At 35.4% G+C, this 27180-nt stretch overlaps 1 protein-coding gene across 1 annotated transcript; it reads right to left on the minus strand.

Moving 5' to 3' along the window:
* Positions 1-1750: 1750 nt before the first annotated feature.
* On the minus strand, positions 1751-16785 carry LOC147396815 (putative plastid-lipid-associated protein 13, chloroplastic). Its single transcript, XM_086452019.1, has 7 exons — positions 16235-16785; positions 8495-8616; positions 8337-8420; positions 8063-8159; positions 6709-6925; positions 3155-3207; positions 1751-2009 (listed from the first exon to the last, which is right to left on the minus strand). Exons 1-7 carry the CDS (start codon positions 16514-16516, stop codon positions 1911-1913), a joined length of 954 nt encoding a protein of 317 aa, XP_086308145.1. The 5' UTR covers positions 16517-16785; the 3' UTR covers positions 1751-1910.
* Positions 16786-27180: the final 10395 nt, after the last annotated feature.

Here is a 27180-nt window from a genome sequence, read left to right on the forward strand (position 1 = left end):
AAATTAGATTGGACTTTTCTAACCTCAGATGAAGTTTGCGGCTGTTCATCAAACGTGTGGCTGAGACGTGTGGGAAAACATATATTTTCTACAGATCAGTATTATTTTATTTGTAGAGTTTTTTTTTTTTTTTTCTTGAGAGTTCAAAGGGTTGATATTCTTCCATGCCAGCTACTAAGACCCTCAAACGTGATATAACCAACTACAAATAAAATAAATAAATTTTAGAGTTTTCTAAGATATAGCAACGTTGGACACTCGGTGTCCAGCTAAAGGTTGATGTTTGACACAGAAATGTAGGTTTTCTAGAGATCAGATTCCTGTAGAATCCCAAGGTATTGTATCTTACCGACTCAGAGTACTCTAGAATTTTCGTCAATTTTACTTACAAACTTGAGTTTTTCAACACCTACAACATAAACGCCTTTTTGGGTTAAATTGTTAAAAGGGTAGAAGAAAAAAGATAATAAAATTTGAAGGATGTTATTTTAGAGAGATTATACCCTCACACCAACTTTTGCTAATGACTCACCAATTCATATGTAAATCACCAAAGTATTAGCACACATCTTAGGATGGCATTAGTAAAAATTGGTATGACAATAGAAGAAGTCTTATTTTATTGGGAAAAGAGTGATGGAGGAAAGATAATATTTGGAGGAGTATTCTTGAAAAGGGAGGTAGATAGAAGGGAAACGGAAACAAAATTAAAAATCATCCTCGAGATTCATAACAAGATGAAATTCCGACCCCTCTTTATGTGGAGAGATAAAGAGACTAGGACCCACAGTTGTGTTTGATTATATAAAGTGTATGATTTAGTTTGGGATGCTGATAAAATCGGACTAGTGACTAATTAGAATAAGAAAATCCTAGTGCCATCTAATGAACCAATGAGAGAATGACAAATGGGTAAAGCTTATTCCCCAGGTAAATTGTATTCCTCTTTCATTCCCACGTCGCACTATCTCATTGAGTCTGGTCCACAGATTGAACAATCTCCACCAATGAATAGGTGGGCTCATTAGAGGGGGCCTGGCACTTTAATTTTACTGAGTGAAACCAAAGGTCAGACTTCCTAGGGATTAGACCAAGTTTTCTAGGATTCAATCTCTACAGAAGGATCATAGGCTTTTTAACGCAGTGTTTGTATTGAGAGAAATGGAGAGAAGAAAAAAAAATGACTTCCTCTCTAGTTTTCTTGTTTGGATTGTTAAGTAGGGAGAGAAGAGAAATCCTTTTAAAAATATTTTATAATTTCAATTCTGCCCCTAAATCTCTTTTAAGATATTTTAAAATTCTAAAATCATCTCGAGTTTTCTCCAATCAATCAAATATGGTGGAGAGAAATGAAATTTCTCTTTTCTTCTCTTAATGTGTTTCTCTTCTCTCAATCCAAACATAAGTTAAACGTCCAATGTGGGTGGACACTAGCGATCAAAGAGCAGAAAGCTTTTTGGTCACTCCTGGGTCCTGGCTGACATAGGATAAATCATAAATTTCCTAGGGATTCGCAACATGAACTTCCTCTCTCAGCTGTTTTGCATTGCATCCAACGACGTTGGACACAAGAATTTTTCATAATTTCATTGTGAAGGGACGAAGACTTTTCATTTTGTCAAAAAAAAACGTGTGAAATAGAAAAGTCAGAATGATCGATTACAAGCACCACCCTCGGTTAAAGAGTCACCGCTTAGATACCAACCAACCTCATACATGATTGATACATTACTGACTTCATCACCGCCAATTGACTTTGAAATTTCACAAATTAAGATGGAAAAAAATTCACCAAAATGTTAATAGTTTTACAGACAAGTAGAAAAATATAAACATCCTACCAACCTGGTTAGAACATGGAATTGGTACATATGTAATAATATATTGGAAAAGGAATCATGTGTTGATGATTAGCTCTCATACTCCAAGACGGGTTCGGCATCAAGGGGAGAAGGGGGATCATCCAACCTGGTTAGAACCTCTGGTACTCCAGCAGTGTCCCTTATTATCTGTAAAACCCAACACATTCGATCATCAACCTATGTGATTGTGACAATTATGAGCCTTTTTTTTTTTAATCTTCTATTGTTTCAATGGCACATGAATCTGCATGTCAACACATTACAAACAAGATACATCCTTATCCTAATAGATATAAAAAGCGTAACACAGTAAACATTTCTATACGGTTAGTGTATCTAAAAAAATCAAACATTTCTGAAAATATATTAGCCCCAATAGATTATAAACTACATGGAAAATCGATTGAGATGTCACATCTGCAATGAAAGCCAATTCATCTTCATCATCATTGAAGCTTTATCTAATGAAGAAGGCCAATTACAATTCTAACTAAGAAATGAGCAATTTGAAGGTTCTAAAAAGACAAGAAACAGTGTGGATACAAGAAGAAGTCAATATGAAAAAACTTAAATGGTAAGTAACAATGAAAGATATAGAAGACAAAGCTTAGTCAGTGCATCTATAATAGTAAGTAACAATGAAAGATAAATGTCCCTTGCCCCCCACACAAAAAATAAATAAAACCCTGCAATCACGGTGGCTCATAAAACACATCGCTGCCGTGGTTTATTCAATAGATGGCCACCTCTTACGTGGCACGCTTGGAGAGCAAAAATATGACGGTTAATTTTCAAGTCAAAAAGCATATTGTTCTGGTGTTGGAAATGAGTCACTCCCATCCAAGAAACACCACATCTTTTGAACAACAAAGATCAATGAATGGGTGAGACCCATTAGTACAGGAGGCACTCAGATCAACCAAAGGCCTTTAGGGCCATCATTATTTTCTTTTTTTCCTTTTTTTTTAAGTAGGTCCATCATTATTATTATTTTTTATTAGTTTATACTAGCAATTTTTTATGACTTGATTTTTTTTTTTTGTTTGAGGTCCATTCATTATTTTCTATTTATATAATATTTGAATCATTGTTGACTTATTAAAGGATAAATTCAAGGGTCAAATAGGTGTGGTTGGGATAAATTCGGCCTTGCTGCAGCAAATATCATCAAGATAACAAATCAAAGGGTGCACGTCTACCATTTTTGGATTTAGTGGAAAATTATCTTTTGTTCTTTTTTAAAACAATCTTGCAAATTCCTTCATGTAGATCGAGCTTAGAAAGAAACTTACAAGTATTTCTTCATCAAGGTAAGAAATCATAAATAGTCTCTCAAAAGTCCCACCTGAATGACATAAAAGAAATAGAATTTAGTGTCCATTCATGAGAGAGATCTAAAATGGGAATCTAGAACAAGTCCTTTATTATTTTCCAAAAACTCCACAATAAACATCAATATTTCTAGTTTTGGAGAAATCATCTCAACCAATTCAGAGGAATTGAACAAGTCAAAGATGTCAATGGTTGTCAAGAACAGTGGCTTGGAAATTAAAACAAAAATATTCTGAAGAGATGCATATAACAAACTCTAGAGAGGTTAGGATTCACAGAATAAAGGTGTAGAGCTATATATAGCTGTAAAGTATCAATTAGGCGTTATGTGTTGGTCACATGGCATCTAACACCAGCTAAAGCTATGATGCAATGTGCAATCTAAGTTGGCTGCCTTCAAGCACGCAAAAGAGGTGGAAAGGTTTTTTAAGGTTTGAAGGCCATGAGGAAGTGACCCGCATGTGTTGCCGTTTCGCTTTGATCACATCGAAGGTGACATCATGCATGAGCCTCCATCAAGAGAATGATTTCATTTTGAAAGCAGAATGCTGTCACATTGATGTGTGACACAGAATAGCGTGATCAGTGCCAACCAAGACACATCAGGAGACTGACATTTTCATATTTTCCCACGTAATCAAGATTCTACAAATACAGACCCTCTGGAAAGGAAAGTGGACTGTCATTCAAGCATATCTTGATCTTCTCCTAGCCCATTTGCTCTACTTCTTTCTCTCCTCATCTCCATCCCTAGACACATCCTCTAGCACCCCCTTTCATTGGCTATTGTAACAGCCTCTTATCGGACATGTAATTGGTCAAAGCAGGGCACAAGAAACCTCACACAAGCTTCTCTCATGTGACACTTCCCCCATGACGAGCCTCCTCCACACCCTCTCTACGCTGAGTAATCAAAACGTGGGTCAATGCATGAAGTAGTTGGCAGGACACCCTTGAGAAACCCAAAATGCAGGGACATTTGTTAGGGGTGTAAACAGGTCATTTCTAGTTCAGTTCCTGAGGTACCTAGAACCGAGAACCATCATACCTTCCCATTAAGAACCAGAAGAGGAACCGGTAAGAACCACAGGTACTTGTCGGTTTTGGTTCCCAGGTACAGTCGAGTCTAAAGGGAATTGGCATTAAAACCATATACTGAAAAAATTAGAGAAATAGTATAATTTTTCTTAAAGGGTGCAATTAAGATGATATTATGGTTCTTGGCAATGCATCTCTGTTTGGAGCATGAACTCACGAAGACAACTTTTTGAAACCGAAAGTTAACCCCTTCATCCCTCACCCTTATCATGTTGACATCATTTAATAGGGCTAACGGGAATTGGAGCCACCATAGATCCACTAAACATCCTCAGTCCCTCTAGAGAGGTTATAATTCTCTTCTCTAAGTTGCTTATCCCATTTTGTAAGTAATGACACAGCGACCTTCAAGAAAATGTAGGAGTAGCTCCAATAGGTAATAAATGAAGAAAAACTTGATTGAGATGGTTTGGGCATGTTCAACAAAGGCTGATTATAGCCCCAATTAGAAAGAATATATAAGTTTAAGGTTTTGAAAGAGCAAAAGGAAGGCCCAAGAGAATGTGGATTGAGATAGTGAGAGCATATATGAACTCACTTTCACTAACATAAGATGTGGCTATGGATATAATTGAATGGAGGAATAAGATACATTAGCAAAGCCCAAATCTTCGATGATGATGATGAATAGATTAGATTGACCAAGGTTCCTCATTTTGGTGGCAAGGTTCCAACATTTTGGGAGAGGAGTTCAAAGAAGGATCAGTTCCCAAACTATAGGATCAAGGTTTTAAATTTAATGAAATTCGAAGCAATATTCAATACAAATATTGAAGTTTCAAAATATCTACATAAAAGGCATAAATGTTTAATCTCTATCTTTCTTCAATATTAGCTTCAAAAACAAATTTTCAAGACATCAAAAAGACATTATAGCATACAACTAGGGTGTGGCAAACCTAATGCACTTCAAGATTATCAATTATATAATTGGTAAAAAAAATTTAAGCAGTATTAAAACTGAAGCATTGTTGATAGGCGTTTCTGGTCACACATCCCGAGGGCGCCAACTGGACATACGCACGCCGACAAGACCACCTGCTGAGTCCTTAGCGTAAGGATATGGCAAATCTACTATCAACAACCACGCCATTACGATGGCGGGTGCCATGGGTAACGTGTTGCCTAAGACACACAATGCAACTCGTGCGCCATCAACTCTTGGGAAACAAGTCAGATGAAGTCACGCGGGTACAAAGGGGGGAGGTTTCTAAGCCTAAGGTTTGGTGGTCGTAGGATGAGAGGCATGCTGAGGTTGTCAGGATCAAAGGATGGCAATACCCTGGGATTTCTATCCTAAAGAAGTGTCCGACATCCCTTTTTTTCCTCTATCAATCCCTAGGGAAACCTGTCGTCGCAGGAGGAATGTGTCAGCCTTGCTAACATATCCTTTAGTCAATCCTAAGGAAGGTTTGTTATCCAAGGTTGACCTCTATTGACACTGATAGAGAGGAGGTCAGCCTTGGACAACGACCATTCCTGCCTATCACTGACATCCTAGCTGTTATACATTGCCTGGGCAAGCAGAGAGAGAGGGATCCTCTATTTAAAGTAGGGTGGTCCCATTGGTGGGACAAGGATTCTGGACCGCAAGAGCCGAAACTCTGTCCTAGCATCCATGGGTCCCCATTCTCTCTGGTTGTCACTGTCATTCCTCCCTCACCACCACCTAACCTCACCTCTTCCCTTCATAACGAACAGGCAGGTCTGACTTGTCTTCTTCCCAACCAAACAGTGTCTTTAGGGCCACGTGTTGGTCCCTTTGGGCATTGGATCCTAGTCAAACTCCTAAATCTAACCACGTAATCTAAGTCCTTATCCGCGGGCAGTTCTTCGGTTGAACAAGCATCACATGTGGATCACACGTGGCCTCTCCTAATAGTTAGTTTAAGCCAACACCAAACATACTTGGACAAGATGGGGCTTGTACACAGCTTTCAAATAGCTTACATCGTCAACTCTCTAACTTAGTACAAAACATCAAAAGTTGATCGTACTCTCCCCAAGCACAAAACACGCAACGGGAAGTAAGCCATGTAGACCACATCCTAGAAGTTCACCAAAGGAGGGGTAGCAGTGGATTCTCAAAAATTCCGAACATTCAACAACATTCTAGGTAGAGAGTAAACTTGGAAGTTGATTTAAGAATTTTTTTTTTTTTTTTTTTGATAAGTAATAAAAGGAAAATCATGAAAGCCCAAGGACACCCTCTCTCTAAAGATCCGCATTTACCATTTTTCATATATATGGTCAATGCATGATTTTGAGTTTCAAGCAACATTATAGTAATTAACCACAAAGGATGATGCAGATCCAGACTAGCAGTCTTAAGGGTTACCATGATAGATGCTCAAATCTTAAATTTTCCTTTTTCACACACATAAAGAACAAGGCAAAATAGCATGGAAATCCTTACTGAGCGGAAGTTTCACCCCATTGGACATCACATCCCTAACAGGCACAGGAAGTTGCTGCAGCGTGCCAACTACTTGGCCAAATGCTCCTTTTAGCCGTTCAGGTATTGCCTCTTCATTGATGGTTGGTGTTTCAAAAACACCTTCAACATATTCTTCTTTCATTCTAAGTGGTCCCTCAACAGATAACTTGGTGGTCAGAATGAATTTGCTCTCTATCTGATGTCAGCAGAAAGAATTTAAGAGGCATCTAACAAATAACGACCAGGACAATCTAAAATAAAATGCAAATAAACGAGGGCACATGTTGGGGAGTAAAAACAGGATTTACCCTATAGCTACTTTTATTTCAACATTATAGCATCAGAATTCTTAGAATGGTAATTGGACTAGTGGGAATTATTCTGATTTCAAAAATTGCTCTATTCTAATGAAGCTTAGTTAAAAGAGATTACTTAAAGTATCTTACAAATACCAGCCTACTAGCCCTGCACTTCAATGGGTTAAGGCACGGCAAAATCAGTTACAAGTTCAGGTACACCACGTACTTATCTCCCTGTTTGACTAAAGCTGGCTCATGCATAGCACTGTTGTTTTTTTTTTTTTATAAGTATATAGATGTTGCTTTTCCATCAAGTAAACTCAATGAACCAACGATAACATCTGTTCTGTCTCTTTGCTGCATTGCAGAAGTGTTGATAATGCTGATTGCCATTGCTAAAGTAAGGTCAATTCAATAAATTGCAAGCAATTATGTGGTTTTAGCGTTCTGTTACTTCAATCAACTAAATTTAACTCCCAAGATAGGCATAAAAGGCATTATTCCTGAGACTTGTTATTTAGTTGAGAGTTACGAGAGAACCAATATACTTATCAAGAGAGAGAGAGAGAACTAGCATCTTCACAGATGCACGACACTGCTTCAAATCTCATTTAGTTTTCATCCATGTACATCTTTATTGAAAACTCCTCTGGAACTAAAATGTCTTGAAGAAAAAAATCTTGGATCCAAAGTTCTATGTAAAGAAGGGGCATCAATTAGTGATATTTAATTCGAGTCAAGAATTTTTGCCCAATTAGCAAAGAACTAGACATCAGTGAGTGGTGACTTTCTTAATACTAGCAAACAATTATATGAATTGAAACAAATTAAATAAATTTTACATGGATGTGATAAGCGAACACTTCATAGAGTGCATAATACAAAGACTGCAATGTAAATAACAACAGAATATAGAACAACGATTTGTGATGGAGAATCTGTACTTCACCACACTTTGATACATGTAGAGGGAACGGATTTAGATATCCCTACTGAGGATAACTAAATCACACAATAATAAATAAATAAATTACCGAGTTCAAGAGCTTCAAATTTGCTGTAGACTTTGCATATCCATCCTTGATCATCAAATCCATCGCTAAAAGATTTCCTAAATTTGATGGGAATCTCCTATGAAGAAATCAAGGTGCAATGATGCAATTAGCTTCCATTAAATTGAATGTAATACCATGAGATGCCCCACTAGAAGATCATTGAAATCAGATGTGACTCAAACTTCAAATACTATGCAATCAATCAAGTTTTATAAAGAGAAGATTCAGGGGATCCATAAATAAATAAACTCACTCAAAGAAGAATCTTGCAACAAATAATATTGGGCTACCAGACCCAAGCCACTCGAAATTCCATCGACCTTCCAAAAATGGTGACCTGGATTGAATAAATTAATAAGTAAACATTAAAAAATATCTAATATGAAAAACAATAAATGAAAGATTGTGTACGTTGTAGGTCGTGGGGTGGGATTGAGCCGCTCAAGACTAGTAATTCTCTCATTCACATCAATTCGCTGCACATCTGTTGTCTTTCCATTTATTAAAGACTCGAAGCCCCCAGAATCCTTAAACTGAAATGGAAAATTATTTACACATTTTAGAGAGAATTAAGAGGAACCAATAGCACAAAATAACAATTGTATAAAATTCCCTAAAAGGAAAAATGTAGAGTGGGGTCCACACTACTCACTTTATTGCCTTTCTCCTTCACCCTCTTCAACTTTATTGTTTTTCCTCCCCCCTCCCCCTCCCTTTCCCTTTTTTCAATAATATCCCACCAATTTTAATATCTTTCTTCTTTTACCCCCTTTTCAATAATGCCCCTTTAACTTTACTATCTTTCCTCACTTACCCCATTTTCAATAATACCCCTCTAACTCACTCTTTGTAACTAACTTGTAACTCTTTGTGCCTATCAAAAAATAATAATAACTCTTTGTAACTTAGTTTGTCACTTTGTTCAATTGTAAGGTCATCTCCAACCATGAATTAAATCTTGACTCAGATTTGAGTAAAAGTTTCTTTTGATATGGAGCACTCAGTGGTAAACTCAAATTTTTACCTTAGATCATTTTTAAAATTTTCATCATCTCTTTCTTTCATTTTTTCCTCCAAAACTATTTCCCCTTTTATCTTTCCTCTATTTCTTTCCCTCCAAAACCGCTTTCCTTCTCAATTTTCCCTTCCCTCTAAAAACCTTCTCTACCAAATTTATTTATCTCATTTTTCACTTTTTCCTCAAATTAAATTACAGACATTATATTTCTATAAATAAGCTCCTTCACGTATGATTCATTACTCAACTCATCTCCAGTATTGTCAATAGTATGGAGCCTTCAATAACCCAAGAGGTTGGCTCAATGTCAATTTTGGACAGATAGGTAGATAATGCTCATAGATTGTGAGTTCGATACCCAGTATGAGCATTAATTCCTTAGGGGCACACCCTCACTTACCTGGTGCGTGTGATGTGCGGGCATTGCACGTGCCCGAGGACTAGTCCTTGGACGAGACCATGGTCTATGGACTAGGCAAAGCCAAGATACATGCCCAGTCCGTTGTCTACAGGAATACCTGGTTATCAAAAAAAAATGGGGCCTTCAAAGTGTTTTTAGCTTACTTCTTTTTCATCTTTCTCTTCTTCATTTTTCTATGGAAATAAATAAATAATGGCACTTGTGGCTCTTCAGGAGGGGATAATGCTGAAATAGTAAAAAATTTAAGAGAAGATACAAGAAAAAAAAAAAACAAAACACGGTGACTCTGTTTTAGGATAGGAGTATCCACTGCGAATGAAGAAAAAGTCATGATCAACTGTTCGATGATTATTTTTCTAAAGATCCAGGTTATAAATGTATAAATAGCAATATTTTACGTCAATTGATGTTGATTATTTAATATTTGATGAGGTTATAAGAGCCTAATTGTTTTAATTTTATTCTTATAGGAGTTCAAGACTTAAAATGCTAAAGGAGGACTAAAGATGGATTTTTAGAGAAGAAAACAATGACTTGAGGGTGAAGAAAAAAAAAATTCCAAAAAGAGAGACCAACACAACCCTCACCTTTATTTTCTCTCTTCCACATAATCTACACACCTTCCTATTTTGTCTTTTTCCTAAGATTCTCCTAATCTCTCTTTTATTTTTTGCATGTGTTAAGCATATAGAAGATCTTGTGGCGCAATACAGCTAAAAGATTGGAATTGAGTTATCCAACTTACTGAATACAATCTGGACCTAAAATATTGTTTTCAACTACCAGACTTCCAGACGAGCAGTAAGATGCGTTGTTCAATGCTGCTAAGAGCTTCCATCCTTCGTATAAAGAAGTAGGCACCAATTGACTACAACTAGAAAGAAGTAGAGAATGGCTTCAAAGCAGTAGTGCCCCACATGAAGGGCACTCTAGGTTACGAAAAACGATTTACATTCTCCCCATCTTTGCAGCTATGGGCATATGGTGATGCCGATTGGGATGTTTTCTGGATGAACGCCGCTCAACAACTGGTTTCTATATCTTTTTGGGCCTAATATAATTTCTTCGGGCTCCAAAAAAAGCAACCAATGGTGTCTCGTTCCACTACGGAAGTTGGATATCGTTCCTTAGCTCATGTTGTGGCCAATATCGTTTGGATTTGGTATATTGTACAAGACTTGGGTATTTTCTCCACAAATTCTATTGTTCTATTATGTGACAACCGCAGTGAAACTTGCCTAGTTGCAAATCCAGTTTTACATGCCCGAACGATTCTCATAGAAATTTATTATCATTTTGTCTGAGAACAAGTTGTTTGCGGTTCTCGTATTCAATTTATTCCAAGTCATTTAAAGGAGGTGTAACTTTTGAGAAGAAGAAATAATTATTCTACTTAAAAAAATAATGAACTAATACATATATTTATAGCAAAATAGTAGTACCAGTTCTGGAACTAATTTTGCTATAAAAAAGGAACAACTAATTACAACAAAAAATGAGGAAACTGCCTAACTAACTAAAATTTAAATTTTAAAATACTAATTTCAAAAAATAAACATCCTAACTACTTCCTAAAATTTCGACACCCCCCCCCCCCTCAAGTTGGTGCATAGATATCAATTATGCCCAACTTGCTAACAAGAAGTTCAAATTTAGGTCTGAACAATCCTTTGGTAAGGATATCGGCTATTTGTATACAAATAGCTCCACTGTCAATCTTCTTCTTTATAAAGTGCCTATCAATCTCCACCTGCTTTGTACGATCATGTTGTACTGGATTCTGTGCAATGCTGATGGCGGCCTTGTTGTCGCAGTACAATTTCATTGGCATATTCACTGGTAACTTCAATTCTTCTAGTACCTTCTTTAGCCATAACATCTCACAAACCCCATGAGCCATAACACGAAATTCTGCTTCAGCACTGCTTCTTGCTATCACGTTTTGTTTTTTACTCCACATAACTAAATTACCTCATACATATATGCAGTACCTTGACGTAGATTTCTTGTCAGTAATTGAACCTACCCAATCTACATCAGTGTAGGCGTCAATGCTTTGCTGTATAGTCTTCTGAAAGAGTAAGCCTTTACCTAGTGTACCTTTCAAATATCTCAGGATTGGATAAGTTGCTTCAAGATACTTCTCATAGAGTGAATGCATAAACTGACTTACTAGACTCATGGAAAATGCAATATTTGACCATGATGTGATAAGTAAATCAGTTTCCCTACCAAATTCTGAAACCGAGATGTATCTACATGATCATCTTCTTTGTTATCTCCAAGTTTCTGATTGGGATCAATTGGGGTGTCTGCTGGTCTACAACCACTCATTCTGGTCTTCTTAAGTAGATCAAGAACATACTTCCGTTGTGAAACAACAATTCCCTTCCTCGACCGAGCTATCTCCATCCCGAGAAAGTATCTTAGAGACCCTAAATCCTTGATCTCGAACTCTGATACAAGAGACTTCTTTAATCGGTTCATCTCAAGCAAATCATCCCCAGTGAGGATTATGTCATCTCCATAAACAATTAACACAGCTATCTTTCCATCCTGCAAGCATCTTACAAACATGGTGTGATCAACCTGTTCCTGAGTGTACCTTTGGCTTTTAACAAACTGAGAAAACCTCTCAAACCAGACCCTTGGTGACTGTTTCAACCCATACAAGGATTTCTTCAGTCTGCACACATTCGAACCAAATTTCCCATCGAAGCCCATGGTGCATCCATATATACCTTTTCCTCCAAGTTTCCATTAAAAAAAACATTTTTCACATCTAATTGCTGCAAGGGCCAATCAAGATTTGCTGCAAGTGACAAGAGAACTCTCACAGTATTTAACATTACTACAGGTGCAAAGGTTTCTAAGTAGTCAATGCCATAGGTCTGAGTAAATCCTTTAGCAACCAACCTAGCTTTATACTTTTCAAGTGATTAATTTGACCTGTATTTAACTGTGAACACCCATTTGCACCCCACAATTGTCTTTCTTCTAAGCAAATCCACCATCTCCATGTCTGATTTTTCTCAAGAGCCTTGATCTCCTCAAAAACAGTCTCCTTCCACTCGGGAACCTTTAGAGCATCCTGCGCATTTTTAAGAATCTCCATACAAGACACTTGTGAGGTAAAAGCACAGAAATTGGGTGAAAATTTTCATATGACACATAATTAGACAATGGATGTTTGGTACATGACCTTACACCTTTTCGAACAACAATAGGAATATTAGAATCAATGGACTCACTAGACTCAAACCTAGGATTAGTACCTAAAGTAGATGGGACTAATTGTGCAGGCTCAGAGAAAACATTACCTGGAGGATTTGTAAACTCATGGCGGTGTGGGAGATCAATCGACTCTTCTCCTTGAGTTGTATTCTTTCGTGAGTAAACAATATCAAAGGGTATTATCCCTGTGTTCTTGGTGCTCATTTTTTCCATGTTTGATTCATTGGATTCATGACTTTCATGTGGTGGCATTAAGGATGGGCATGTATTTTTATTATTTAAAGAACCTAATTCACAAAAATCTAGTACAATAATGTTTGGGTTCTTAACTTCGGCTAAGGGTGCAGGAGACTGGTCAACTTCGGCTATGGGTGCAAGGGAATGATCAATCGACACATCTTTGAGTTGGAAATATACATCCGAATCTTCATTTTTTCTCCACCCCTGAAGATGAGTACTAAAAAACGAATTTTGTTCAAAAAAAAGTTACATCCATGGTGACATAATTTTTTAGTAACCAGGCCAAAACATTTGTATCCCTTTTGATTAGAGGCATATCCAACAAAAACACATTTTCGAACTCGAGGTTCAAGTTTTCCTTGGTTATGATCATGAATGTGAACAAAAACAGTGCACTCAAATATCTTTAGAGACAAATTTGATGAGAGCCTATTATTAGGATAAAACTTATGGAAAAAAACCAATGGAGTTTCAAAGTTTAAAACCTTACTAAGCATTCGATTTATAAAATAAGTTGCAATGAGAATAGCCTCGCCCTAAAAATATTTAGGTACTTTAGTTGTGAAAAGCAATGCCTGAACTACTTCTAATAGGTGTTTGTTTTTCCTTTCAACGACTCCGTTTTGTTGAAGAGTATCATTGCAAGAACTTTGATGAACAATCCCTGTTTCTAAGAAAAAATTCCCCAAAACTTTGTTAGAGTACTCTTTGCACCAGGTGTAAAAAATTTTAAAAACCGCTTCTACATCAGATTTTTCCCTCATTAAATAAACCCAAATTTACCGTGTATGATCATCAACAAATGTGACAAACCATCTTTTTTAAGAATTTGTAGGCACCTGACAAGGTCCCCAAACATCACTATGGATAATTGCAAATGGCTTAGACGCTTTGTAAGATTGGGGAGAAAAAGAATTACGATGGTGTTTAGCAAACTGACAAATGTCACATTAAAAAAAAAGATGAATTTTTATTTCTGAAAAGAATCGGAAACAAATACTTTAAATATTGAAAACTTGGATGGCCTAATTTATAATGCCATAACATTATTTCATTATCTCTGGAATCAGAAACAGAATTAAAACAAGTACTAATGTTTAGTCTACTCGAGTTGGGTCCATCTTCAAAAAAGTAGAGTCCAACACACTGCCAATCGACCTCCTCAAACTCAAATCCTGAAACTCACAAAATGATGGAAAAAAATTAACACAACATTTGTGATAAAGAGTGATTTTACTAATAGACAATAAATTACAAGAAAAGTTCGGAACATGAAGAACATAATGAAGAATTAAGGAAGAAGAGAGTTGAACAGATCCAATTCCAACTATGGCAGAAAGGGCACCATATGCAATTTGACCTTTTTATTGCCTGCACAAGGACTATAAAAGGAAAAAAGTTTTGAGCAACCGGTCATGTGATCAGTCGCTCTAGAATCGATGATCCAAGGATTTACAAAATTTGAGAAGACACTAAGGAAGGCTAAAATAAAAGAGTTACCTTTCTGAGCTAAAGAGTAAGGAGTTACAGATGATTTTGGAGATTGAAACAATTTGTATAGGTACTCTAATTGCTCCTTTGTGAACGAGACCATTTCCCAATTGACTTGATGCTCTTGAGAATACTCAATTGCAATCTGGAATGCACGTCCTTCTCCACTATTCTTCTTCTTCCAGTTTGGTGGTTTACCGTGAAGTTTCCAGCAGGTATCCTTCGTGTGCCATGGCTTTCTACAGTGTTCGCACCACGGCTTCTTCCTTTTGTCACCTTCGAAATCCAATTCTCTAGACACGAGAGCCGAACCCTCTAGTTCATTGTTTGGACTCAGCTCTGGATTTCGCAGATTATCCTTCGTCGGGACTCCTCACGGCGAACTTCAGAAAACACCTCACGGATTGAGGGCAAAGGTTTCCAACAAAAAATTCTCCATCTAACCTCATCCAAACCGCAATTTAGATCAACAAGTAACATATACACACTATCATTTTCTTCCCTTTTTTTGTAATGAGCACAATCATTAGGATTTTCCCAATCATTATCGCAACACTGATCCAATTCCTGTCATAAAATGACCATTCGTTGTAATAAATGGTAACTTCATGATCACCTTACTTTGACTGCTAGAGTCATGTCTTCAAATCGAAAATCTGTGATGAATTCTCCAAATCAAAATAACAATCTCGCACGGTCTCCCAAACTTCTTTGGCTGTCGGTAAGAACAAATAGGACTTCCCATTGCTGGCTCCATCGAATTGATGAGCCATGCAATGACAAGAGAATTTTTAGATCGCCATTTTTTCAAGTATGGGTGAGTCGCTACAGGTTGTGTTACTTTGCCTGTCAGATGTCCCAATTTACCCCTTCCATCAATCGTCAATTTCATAGATTGCACCCATTCGAGATAATTTTTCCCATCGAGTTTGTGAACTATGAGTTGCAGGTTAGAAACCTGGGAGAGAGATTTGCCAGATGATGTTGATGTCATCAATTGGGTGATCTCGGAGGAATCTGCCGAGGCAGTAGGGTTTTTCGTTGCGCCGATCATCGCTGTCTTCGCCATGGAAAATCAGATCTAGAGCACAAGGCTCTGATACCATGTAACTTTTGAGAAGAATAAATAATTATTCTACTTAAAAAAATAATGAAATAATGCATAGATTTATAGCAAAGTAGTACCAGTTTTGGAACTAATTTTTCTATAAAAAAGGAACAACTAATTACAGCAAAAAGGAGGAAACTATCTAACTTAAATTTATATTTTGAAATACTAATTTCAAAAAATAAACATCCTAACTACTTCCTAAAATTTCGTCAAATAGATATTTTTACCAAAGGCCTTTCTTCCTTGAATTTTCGATCGTTGCAATACAAATTGACCATGTTGGACGTCCACCCACGTAGTGTGAGACTTAAGACTCTTTGAGACGTGGGTTATCCTCAATGCCACACACACACACTATAGAGATGTGGTTTTCTCTTATTGCAACTAAGTGACTGTTTGTGAATGAGTCTACCACTTTGCACAGTTGTGACTGATAATTCCTTAAGCTTCCATAGTTAACAATCAAGTCTCAATCTTTGTTGGACACGTGTCCATATGAAGGTGTTCTGGCAATTTGAACAGGGATAAGCGAGTACCAAAATCAAATTATGATGATAATTCAGAGGTTTTCATGAGATAACATTTTCAAGATAGAAACTGAACCTTTCCAACTGTCGAAGAAAAAAATTAACTCACAGCAAGAATTAGAGATTCCTTTGCAGAAAGCCTCTCCATCTCTTTCGCATAATTCGCCGAAGCTCCTTGGAATGTTTGTTGAACCATCGCTCTGCAAACTCCAACGTTCGATTTCCAGACATCTCTCCTACTATGGAACCTTTTCCCGCCATTTTTCGTCCATCGATTCACAGAAAAGGAAGACGAAGAAGAAAGAAGACGAGAAGAAGAAGAAGAAGAAGATGAGGGCAATAAAGAGCGATGCCCTGAAAAGACAGGAATTAGGTCAAGAACAGCAGCCATAGTTGAAGAGAAATATATGAAAATTTTGTAAAACAGAAGACGATGATGATATCTAGAGAGAATTCAGATTAGAATAATTTGAAAATCCCGCGTGATTGAATATTTTAAGACCAAATTCATCGATTAGTTGAGAAAAGAAACCCTAATTTTTGTCTGGCAAACCCTAGTTCCTTGCTGTTGGTTCTTGGACTACTGGAGAGGGCGATAGTGAAGAGGGTTCGCCTGGACAGATTCTATTGCCATACCTACTTTTGCTAAGAGCACCCCAATTCATATGTAAATCAATTTCCGAAGGATTATCGTACATCATGGGGTGCTCTTTATAAAGATTGATGTGGCAATAGAAGTTATCTTTTTTATTATTATTATTATTAGGGAATTTTGCCAACAAATTTCATAAGTATGCTTTGGTAATGAAACAGCCTTACTTTTATTTTAATACACAAATTAGAAAGTTTGTTATAGTGACCTTGATATTTTGACTAAAATACTCTTGTCCACTTGAATGATTTAACTTCATTGTCTTCTATTCATCTTAATATTTCAACTTTAAATCAAACACATGAATTGATTGAAACTTGAAGAGACTAAGAGAGTTATCAAAATCTCGTCGAGCTCAATCGCCCAACCGTCATCGTCCTCATTATCATTATCGTTGTTGTCCAAACCTCTGATCTACCATCATCATCTTCATGGATACTTATCACATAGAGCGAGTTTATGAATTGTTTTGTTGAAATTGATTGAAATCTCGCCGTTGTTTCGTCGTCAATCTCACCGTAAGTTTCTCTCTTTCACTTACACAGATTTATTTTTAATTTTTCTTCTCTTTCCCATTGGAATGTTTATATGTCTGTGTTATTTCAACAGTCAAAAGAAAACAAAAAATGATTTTTCTCCATTTACGATTTGAATCGCCATTGCCGATTTGAAGTCCCTGCTGTCGCATGTTGACCATCATTGATCTTCAATCCATTTAAACCCCACAAATTCCTCACCTATTCATAAGTTTATCTTTGCCCTAACTCCTTGACATAAACCTCTTCAATTTGTTTTGTATGTTTACAAACTGATTTTAGACGCCACAAAATTCCTCACCTCTCCATAAGTATTTTGTTAGATTTGAAATGTTTATTTGTATATGTTATTTTGAAAACAATTAATGGGATTGTTATAAAGTTATGATTTAATTTTATAGGTTCTTAGCTTATGAATTTAGCTTATGATCTAATTGAAGTTCTTTAGTTATCGGAGTAATTTTATAGCTTCTTAGCTTATGAATTGAGCTAATGGTCTAATTGAAGTTGTTTTGTTATCGAGGCACAAATGACTATGGCTTCAATAGAAGATGCCTTTCACAGAAGTGGCTTCAATTACTTTAAAATCCAGTGAAGCACATCTAGAGGTACCTGATTGCATAAAATTGATTTTAAAGTCTAATATACACAAAATGTCAAATATAATCTTACTTACTACCCTATGGTACTGGTAACTGCAATTCAAAATTTTACCCCCATCCCCTCTTAAGGAGAAATAAGACTTACTTTCTCAATTAATTCAAGATTTCATATAAAATTTGTCTTCATCATTCAAACCACTTCCCACTATCCTATACTTTATTATAGGCTTAATAGCTAAATTGGTCACTTTAAGACCTTCCAGACAGGGTATGGAAGTATATTTTTATAGTAGTTTTGAATAAATTATTGAATTGATACGAGTTATTATGTGTATTTACTCATTTTAGTCTATATATTCCACCAAGTTGAAGTATGGATGGAAAACGCACGTATGCATGTTGGTCTTGTAATGAATTGAGACATTTTGCACCAGATTGTTAAAAAAAATTTGCATGCCCCAATTGTCAATGAGGAATGATTGTAAATTTCATCGTCAAAGCAAACACGAAGAATAAAGGCAGTGTATTTGAAAAATGCCTCAGAGATTGTGGGTATTTTCAATTCACTAACACCAGAGATAAAGGGGAGATGTCAGCAAATAAAGGTCATCCATTTGAAAAATTGTTCAATGTTGATAAGTTTTCTCGACTTTTTGAAGAAGCAGCCTGTGTAGCTTCGTCTGAGGATGTAGAGGTGAAACTCAAAATAGATTTAACTGCCACATTTTCTAAGCCTCGTGATTGAACATAGTTCTCCAAATTATATTTATTAGTATTTTAAGACAGTAATACAGTTTAAGGAATTTAAGTTACTTTTTGTTATAAGTTATATTTTGTGAATTATTCCCTAACTTATTGGTTCATCTTCAATCAGTAACACCATGCAAGTCCATCAAACTGAAATCTGCTTCAGGGTTGTATCTATACTCTTCTACTCTAAAAGAAAAATCAGCAAGATAGCAACAAATTCTCTGGAGTTGCAATGCTTATAATCAATTTAGAGGTGTAAAAGAAAAACAATTCAAATTCCAGCATCAAATTGAAAAAAGAAAGACAATGTAGTCCTTACATAATTTTCACGTAAATGACTCATAAGTGAATCCAAGAATTTGATAATACTGTTTCAATGATTGCTCAATGACTATTGAGAGCACCCCATGGTGATTTAGATGATTTTCTACTATGTATTTGCACAGTTGTGGGTGCCTTCTGGAAAATATAGCAAATATATCAAATTAGATTAAATGTTGGATCATATTTATCTTTCTAAGACGCATCAAGCAAGACATGAATATCAGACTTACCTGAATGCAAAAACCCAGAAGTGGGGAAATCTCTTTTTTCAAATTATCTCGTATCAAACCAAATATCTTCTCCACACATACGGTCAATTATTGCTTAAATAATAAAGTTGGATATCGTGCTTCAACATGTGACTTATATATCCTCAATTCCAATATATTTCAAAGGAGATGTGTGACTATTGTGAGAACAAATATGTGAGTAAATAAATGTGTTTCAAAGACAATAATTTTGGCAAAAAGTGGTTCCTTCCAAAACAAAAAACTCAACTCCAATGGTGATTAGAGTTCTATTACTTATTTTGTGATACAAAGCCAATTAGAGAAAAAACCAAGTTTTCACCATTCAAAACTGCAAATCTCCCGTAATGATAAAATGAAACGGTAACCTAAACAGGGCAATAGGGATCATTGGATGAGAATTTAGCTATGTTTCAGATCAAATTATCTCATAATGTATCATGCACAAATGATTGTGCCTTCAGTACAAGATTTATGAGTACTTCTTAAAGTGTTGCAAATCATCCCAATACATTGACTTGACTAATGAAGGAAACTTACCTAAAGATTCATCCTACTTAAATAATACAAACTTCACAGAACTAGCAAACCTAAGAGAGACAAGGTTAAATCAGTTATAAGACAAACATTAGTTCTAATCAAGAATACATATAGGTCTCATGCCAAGCCCATTGGCAACCCAGATAGGCCCACAGAGTGTACCAAGTGCCACCACCGCCACCAAGTCAGATCAAAGTTAGGCCAAACACAACTGCATATAATGACATCTTCCCTACCTACAATGAAATGGGTACATACAACATTAAACCTCATCACTTTGTACAAATTTGAAATTAATAAAAATAGTTATCTAAGAAACCATAATACATAAATGGGTATGAATCCAACAATGCATGAATAATTGTAAAATACAAAATAGAAATGATCAATACAAACCTCAAGTATGACTGGGAAGAAGTCTGCCATTAACATAAGGTAAATTTTTACATCATCACCTATTGTGTCCAAATTCCTTACACTTGGAGCAACGAACATATACCCGTACAGTTGATTGTGACTCAATTTGTCTCTTATACGATCGTCCAGCTTATTTTTTACTTGTTGGTGGAATTATTTTTTGTCTATCATCAACAATTGGCAACTGGGAAATATTGACAATAGAAAAAAATGTTTCGCATATGTAGCACGATAAGTATTAGCCAAGAATCATCTCTCGCGATAGGAATAAAGATCATAACCCTGTTTAGCATGCAAACAACTGCATGTTTGCATGAAATCCCTATTATATCAAATTTACGACAACTACATGTTTTTTTTCTAAATCAACTCCATATAAAAAACCATCACAATGAACTTGGAAAACATTTGGAGAAAATGGCATAGCCAACAAACCATTAGTTTGATCCCGTCTTGTCGTCAAATAGTTCTCAACCCAAGTATTTAAATGTGTTGTCATTTTGTTCCCACATTCTTTTCTTTGAAAAAAATACTTAGCAGCTTTCTTTCAAACCTCTAACACTAAAGCGGTGATCAACAACTTTCTTGTATGTATGAAGACATTATTCAAGCTCTCGGGTAGATTTATAGTAGTGATATCATATTTTTGACCTTCAAAGTAAGTAGTTGCCCAAAGTTTTTCGTTCTATTTTGTCAATCCACTTGCGTGTTTTAGGTTGGATAGTCTGTATCTTGTCTAATATCTCTTCACATTCTTCTTTCTTATAGGCATTCCCTACTACAATTAGTAGAGATCTCAAATAGCCATCTTTTATTGTATTGAAAAAAAATTTCAGCATAACGTCGCAAACAGATTGAATGATGAACTCTAGGAAAGAGAAGTGGGACAAATCTCATTAACCCCTTGTGTCGATCGGTAATGATAGTCAAATGTGACCACGATGAACTATAATTGACAACAAATTCACTCAAACAATTTAAGTATCATCTCTACCGATGCGAATTCTCTATTGGGACAACTATAAAGGCAAAAGGTAAAATGTTGTTCTACCCATCAAGTGCTGAAGAAACCATTAAACATCCTTGTACTTCGAGGCCTAAGTGAGTATCATCAATGGAAAGTAGTGGTTGAATATGATTACAAAATGCTCGTATTGAAGGTCCAAATGCCAAAAAAAAAAATATATATTTCAAATCTTCTTTCATCACTCAAGATTAGATGAGTCACACATTCTGGATCAACTCGTTTAAGTTCGGTTGATAACGAGGCAGTAAATTATATGATTCGGTGAAAGAACCATAGATCATAAACATAGCCTTGGTTTTTGTTTCCACGACCTTATAGTAAGATAAGTCTATGCCATATGTTGTGTTAATATCCGTTACGATCTCATAAGGGGTGGTGGTACAATGCTCACGTAACTGGGAGACTATCTTACTTGCAACCCATTTTGTAGTAGGTTGTTGAAAGCGCCCTCGATCCGCGGGGTACGCGGATCCGCTTTTGACCCTTGAGGTTTGGGAGTCGCCACCTAGTTATTATGGTCTAGGAACCAAACTGACTCTAAAACGGATAAACACTAATCTACTACAGAAAATCTGAATCCAGGGATCATGTTACGGGGTTGGAAGGTGTTAGGCACCAACCCCGCCCGGCCAATGCTGGTCTCTACTTATTCCAAATATAACTATATCGCTAATGACAAAACCTAGATTAAAAAATAATAAAAAACCTTACTTTCGATCTGCAAAAGTACTATTCCCTCAGATCTGGTGAAAACAGCTCCTTGTACCGTACTCCTTACTTTGTTCTGTCTCCGGATCTGATTTCTGATCTCCGAGGTAAGGTATCTCCTTCTTGGATTGGATGCTTTGAATTTGTTGTGGATTTTTGGGGTTTTTGAAAGGTTTCTAGGTGTTTTTTTAAAATCGGAGTAGGGGTGTTAGGGAAGGAGTTGGGGCTCCAAAATTAGGGTTTTGGGGAGGTTGTAGGCTTCTTCACCTACTTTTTTAGGGTTTTTTCTTTGATGCGAAAATAGGGTGTGGAGGCTCCTATTTATAAAGTTTTTAGAAGCATTAGGGTTTGATTATGGTTTCTTTTAGAGTTTTAATTAGGATTTTGACTTTGGTCTCATGAGATGGACTTAGTCTTTAGGGCTTTGACTTAGGGTTTTGACTTTAGTCTTATGAGATTGACTTAATTAGTTTAGATTAGGGTTTTGACCATAGTCTTATGAGATTGACTTGATTAGTTTAGATTAGGGTTTTGATTTAGGGTTTTGACTTTAGTCTTATGAGATTGACTTTAATACTTGACTCTAGTCTTACTTAATTGACTTTAATTTTGACTTTAATCTTATTTGATTGACTTTAATATCTTGACTTTAGTCTTGCTTGATTGACTTTAAATTTTTGGAAACCCCCCTCTATATATCTTTGATTCTTTGGACCCCCAAATGGAGGGGTCATTAAAGAAATATCTTGCGAACCATCAACAATTTTTCTTGAAAGCCTGATTGATCAATTTTTTGGTTTAAATTTTATAATTAATTTTATTAATGTTTCACTTTACTTTATTTAATGATTTATTTATTAATTTCAAAATTTTTAATTATTAAAATTATGAAATTATCATTTTGCCCTCGGAGAGGATTTTTTACATTTTAAGTCTTTTTTCAATGTTCCAGGATGTTTTGAAATCAGTTTTTCGTAAGGAATTCAATGGGAATGTTGGTTTTTGTCATTTATGAAATTTTTGTGTGAAATGATCGTGAATTTTATGAGGGGTATTTTCGTAATTTTGTCAAATTTTGTGAAAATTGGCGAAATGATTTATTTGGTTTCGATTTGTCCTTTTATGTATTTGAACGGATTTTCCTAAGCGTAATGTAGGCTCTAAGGTTATTTTGATGTTAGGGGTATTTTGGTAATTTGGTCATTTTTAGTGATTTTTATCGTGAAGCTTCTTTTTGGTTTGCAGGATGATGATTTCTATGTTTCTAGGGTAGTATTTTCCTAGCGTAGGGTGGTTTCTAAGTTTTGTCAGTTCGAGATACCTCATCCAGATTTCTGAAACATATCTGGTAACAAAATAAAGCATTAGAATAGACATCCATCATTGGGAACCTTTGCGATCGGGTTGACGACTTGATTAATCAGGCGGATGCAAAAAATGGGGTGTCTACAGTTGTCCATGGCCACTACATCTCAATTCTGATGTATGGAACATGTGTGTGGATTTTTGTAAAAAGTAACTTTAAACTTTGGTAAGTCTCTCTACTTTGTTCCACGAAGACACCACTTACAACATTCAACCTTACATTTAACTACAATCCGTAATGGAGAGGTTTTCACACTTATGATATCTTTTTTCTTCCTCACAATATATTTAGTTATTGCATGCTTGAAAGCATCGTAATCAGCAAATATTTGACCCTATATGAAATCGAACGTATCACTAAGTCCATTACTTATAAAGTTGGCATTAAGATGTACCACTGGTCTATGTCCTCAACAACATAGTGGTTTTGATTGACATAGTAATTATCATCTATGTTTGTCGATATTGAGTGAAACTCAAGTCACACCAACTGGTCAAACCTAAAGTGAATTTTCATATTACCACAAATTAAATTTGGAACAATCTTAATCATTAATTAATAAATGTATTTGTGTCACCAACCTTTGGGGCTCATTAGTGAGATTACTTAGCCCATCCATTTCTCCAATGCTCATGTTTGTGTTTTGATTTCTTCTTCTGATTGGAATTACGTCATGACGTATTTATGAATGATTGGCTTACAATGTTGGAATTTCAACGTCATACGCATGATTTTCATTCAGATTGACGTGTTCATCATTCCTTGATAATTGGACAATATTCTCAGGATCATTTGTCTAATCAAATTCAAATGTTGGATGAGACTGAAGATCTTCAATTTCCATAGTGTGAGGTTCAAGTAAACTAGCTCCCTTTTCACGTACGATGCATAGTGTTGGTTGTACACTAAAGTGCCACATATAGTCATTACTATAATCAAAGGTTATCATGGACTTTTAAAATAACTACATTCAAATTTAAAGTAGTTTACCTATGATTCATACCCAATACATCTTCACCAACATTCGGATTGACTTCATGATGTTACCTACTTTCCATAGAAGACCTTGTAGTATAAAATAGATTTTTCATAAATATAAATAAAAGTGTATAAAATATTATATAATATCAAGGAAATGTGAACACGTCAATTTCCTCAAGCTTTGTAGAGTTGGACGATACACACTATGTTCATTGATGTGAAACACCAATGAAGTACATAGATGTGATACAACTATAAATACATCGGCTAGTGAAGCATCGTCTATTATGTCCAACTTAATAAAACTATTAGTCATTGCAGTAATAGGGTACCTACAAATGACTCTAACCTTCGAATCTTCTTTTATATCGAAAGTACTCATCAGTCTTATACAAAACTCTGAATACTTTATTGTCTTTTCTACTTGTAGAAGCCTACTTATGCCTCTAATGTCATATGTAGTGACACCCTCGCTAACCCTCCCACCAAAATAACAAGCAATGAACACCATGTTGGTGTTCATCTCGTTCGCTGAATAGGTCAAAAATATATATCAATAAAAATATTATATAAGACATAGGTACTACCTAATCTTATATCAGTGAACACCTTATACTTTTAGTACCAAAATAGTACTATTACTAAGACTTTTGGGTAAAATACACACATGATAAAAACACAAACCTTATTCACCCAAATAACGGTGATAAAATCACAAACCTTATAAACTTGATTCCCCCAAAGACTACTACTAATATTATTAAGACTTTTGGGTAAAGGTGGACTAACTTGCAATGTTGGACTTTTGGGAAGAGGCTCATCATTGGCATAAGGTGGATATCTTTGAAATGATCAAATTCAATAAATATATATATTAATGAAACATGAATAGCCTAAAAATAAGTTAAACAAATATTGGGATCTCAATAAATCATTATTCAAAATACTCACAATAAGTCTTAAACCATATTAGAAGAATTTGCAATGTTACAAGTATACCAGAGAAACATACTCAAATTTAGTTTCAAGAAAACAACAATATTAGGTAGATCCTAATAGTTCACAAATTTAGTTGTTTAATTAGAAGTGATCAAGGACTTGCATAAATCTCATTAACTATTTTCAAATTAGCACATACATTCATATCTAACAAAATATGGAGATAATAATTTAAAGATAAAAAAAGCAACAAAGAAAATCAATTCATAAAAAGTAATTCAAATCGAAGAAGTTGATGTCAAGGGGCTAGGGTAGAGATGAACTTACAAATAGGTGAGGAATTTGTGGGGTTTAAATGGATTGAAGACCGATGATGGTCAGCACTCGACAATGGAGACTTCTGATCAGCAATGACGACTTCCAATCATAAATGGCGAAAAAACCCTTTTTTGTTTTATTTTTTATGTTGAAAAATAAAACAATGAGAGGAAGAATAAAAATTAAAAATAAATTTGTGTAAATGACAGAGAGAAACTTACGGCGAGATTAACAACGAAACAACGATGAGATTTCGATCGATTCAACAAGATAATTCATAAAATCACGTTATGTGATAGGTATCTATGAGGATGATGGTGGTAGATTAGAGGTTTGGGCATCAACGATGATAATGATGAGGATGATGATGGTTGGGCAATTGAGCTCGACGAGGTTTTGATAGCTCTCTTCATCTCTTCAAGTTTCAGTCGATTCATGAGTTTGGTTTAAAGTTGAAAGATGAGATAGTTAGAGAACAATGAAGTTAAGTCATTGAAGTGGGCAAGGGTATTTTAGTCAAAATACCGAGGTTACTGTAGTAAAATTTTCAATTTATTATATTAAGATAAAAGTGAGGTCGTTTATTTAACAAAGTATACTAGTAGACTTTTTTGGCAAAATTCCCTTATTATTACTAGTAAAATGAACGTGCATTATCATAATATTTATAAAAAAAAACATAAATTTATTTGAAAATTATAAATATAATAATCTTATCATCTGAAAATGATAAATAAGTCATTATTTATATAATATAAATAAATTTTCTCACTCCAAAAGCATGGCTTCTATTGGTTAATAATCATTCTTAAATAAGTATTATATGTTATAAATATTACTTTTTTTGTTTGTGGCATTTAATAAAGCATCATTCTTGGAACAATGATGCCAAAGACTTATTTTTTAAAAGAATTATGTTGAATGCATTTGGTTGGGTACGCGATTGATGTGTCAAAGACACAGAATTGCACATCTTTTTCCTGTGTATCCTGGTGAAAAAGATCTATGGTTTTGTGCTCTTACCATGTCAGCTACATACCCAACCGTATGCATTCATCACAATTCTTTTTAAAAATAGAATCGTGATGAATGCACTCAATTTGTACGTGGCTGACGTGGCAAGAACACAGAATCATAGATTTTTTTCTTTGGGATACATAAGAAAAAGATGTGCAGTTATGTGCCCTTGCCAGATACTAAAACCGTGTGCATTCATCATTGTTCTTAAAAATATGTCCTGAAATCTTACATAAAAAAATATGGACTCTTTAAGACATATATTTTTTTTAAATTAATCTAAACAACATTATTGAAAGTCTTTATTTAAAAAATTCCACAACTACCAAGCTGGAACTTCATATCGCACATCTTGACGTGAAAGTATATGGGAGCCATAGATGCTTGTCATCGAGATACGAGTGAAAAAGCATATATTGTTCCTATCCACTTTCACATCAAAAAGTACGATATGAGGTTCTAGCTTGATGTCACTCTCTTAAATGACGTATATGTTGATGACCATCATCATCAAATTAATTTTTGAGGTACAGACCAATCTAAGGTATAGAATAAAACAAAGTTTTTAAACTTTAAGTCCAATCACACAAGTGAGCCAAGGTTTATAAGTATTGAGCCTATTCAAGCATA

Source organism: Akebia trifoliata, chromosome 8 (assembly GCF_017979445.1).
Source record: "Akebia trifoliata isolate Shusen 1 chromosome 8, ASM1797944v1, whole genome shotgun sequence".
In the NCBI taxonomy this organism is placed as follows: domain Eukaryota; kingdom Viridiplantae; phylum Streptophyta; class Magnoliopsida; order Ranunculales; family Lardizabalaceae; genus Akebia; species Akebia trifoliata.